This window comes from Oryzias melastigma, linkage group LG5, assembly GCF_002922805.2.
Source record: "Oryzias melastigma strain HK-1 linkage group LG5, ASM292280v2, whole genome shotgun sequence".
Taxonomy (NCBI): Eukaryota; Metazoa; Chordata; class Actinopteri; order Beloniformes; family Adrianichthyidae; genus Oryzias; species Oryzias melastigma.
Genome location: NC_050516.1, coordinates 6,640,094 through 6,641,913, shown reverse-complemented (window position 1 = coordinate 6,641,913; position 1,820 = coordinate 6,640,094). Strand labels below are relative to the sequence as shown.

Sequence of the window (1,820 nt, the reverse complement as noted above, 5' to 3'; positions counted from 1 at the left end):
GCACCCCGGCTCTGACCCTGTCTGTGTTACAGCCGTCCAGGAGAGGAACTCGTACGCCGTCAGTGTGTGGAAGAGAGTCAAGGCCAAGCTGGAGGGCAGAGATGTGGATCCCAACAGGAGGCTGAGTGTGGCCGAGCAGGTATGACGCAGGGGGCGGGGCCAGGAGCTTTAAGGTGAATCGTGAGGTTCAATCAGTTCATGATCCTGCCACTGTTTGCTGTAAAGGAAGCTTCAGATTACAGATGTGCTTCATTATTCTGCTCATTCGGTCATTCCTATAGTTTATTCTACTAATTAGGAGTTTAGTCATGGAACCAGTCTTCTTCTTTAAATGAATGCTCCTTTGAGCTGGTATCCTTCTCAAAACAGCTGGATAGCTCCGATATCGCTCCCTGTTTTCAGTGGAACACAGACAGCAGAACTGGGAGATGCAGCACGAGGTGGAGGTGGTGAAAGTAGTATAAAGTATTGTAGAACACAAAGGAGAGAGGGGAGGATCTGTAGAGCTGTGACAGAGGAGATCACACCTGTCCATCACTGCACAGACGAGGTCACACAGGAATCTCTGTGGACCAGGATGTCTGCAGATGATATAATGATCCACAGAGAGCAGGTGGAGAAGCATCCAGAGGGGTGGGGGTTTGATCTGGAAGGGAGAGGAATGCCGGCGAGGTGACAGGGATGCCCGAGGGAAAGAGGTGTCTACGAGCAGGTTAGGAGGAAGGTTTCTGGTAGAGCTGGGCGATAAATCCATTTTATGATGAACACTGATTTGTTATTTTAGACCAGGGGTCAGCAACATTTATGACATGAAGTGCCAATTCAAAATGTTCTCCTCAACAACTGTGCCATCACCAACTATAATGTGAACTCTGTTGTTCACCTCTCAGCTTATCCTGTCAGGGATCACCACAGTGAATCAGCTTTCACAGGTGGTTTTGCAGAGTTTTATGCTGGATGTTCTTCCTGACACAATCCTGTTTTTTTAAGGAACAGAAAGATCAAGTTATGCAGCATCATGAAGGGTCTTGTCTGAGGACCCTCACTGGATTTGAACTCATTGGCCTGGAAACTGAACATCATAACCAGCCAACTGAGTTATCCAGCCACTTCCAACTATAATATGAACATTAATATAAAGAAGTACAAAAACATTTCCAATATATCTAAAAAAATGTAATTCACAACCAGCAGGTCAAATAGCTTTTTTTTTTAGCATATTCGTTCAAAATTGGGATTTCATAATAAAATTGCACACAGAAAATAGTTGCAATAGTATTGCAACTATGTTTGGTTGAAATCAAAAGTACTGCAGTAGTGTCATACTAACAGTAGAGGTGTAACGGATCACAAAACTCACGGTTCGGATCGTGTCACGGTTTTAGAGTCACGGTTTGGATCATTTTTCGGATCAGTTGAATGTTAAAAAAAAAAATTACGACAACAGTATGAAAGCTAATTTTTGGAAATGCTTCAAATCATATATTCAGTATCAATATAAAAACTTCCCACACACAATATTTATATATGCAACATTAAAACGTTTGCTCATTGACACCTATTTATTAAACAGAATATCTTTAGAGTTTGAACACAAACAAAATACTAAAACATGTAGTTTCTGACTACATTTGCATGTCTTGCGACCAAATCTACAAAAACTGAGAGAAAATAATGTTTAAAAATAGACAGCTGCTTCTCCAAACTCGGAGATTCTTTGAATCCAAAAGTAGAAATGTGTACCGATGCTTTTATTCAGGTCTTAACATTAAATAAACCTGATATCTATCCATCCGCGTCAAGTTGAGTAAAGTTTGTGA

The 1,820-nt window shown here is 41.4% G+C and overlaps 1 protein-coding gene across 1 annotated transcript in view; it reads left to right on the top strand.

Annotated features, from left to right (window-relative positions):
- smg1 (SMG1 nonsense mediated mRNA decay associated PI3K related kinase) overlaps positions 1–1,820 on the top strand; it is a 100,054-nt gene that overhangs the window by 86,654 nt on the left and 11,580 nt on the right. Inside the window, exon 63 of the mRNA XM_024269146.2 lies at positions 13–139. Coding sequence (XP_024124914.1) covers positions 13–139 — 127 coding nt within the window. The remainder of the gene's footprint in view (positions 1–12; positions 140–1,820) is intronic.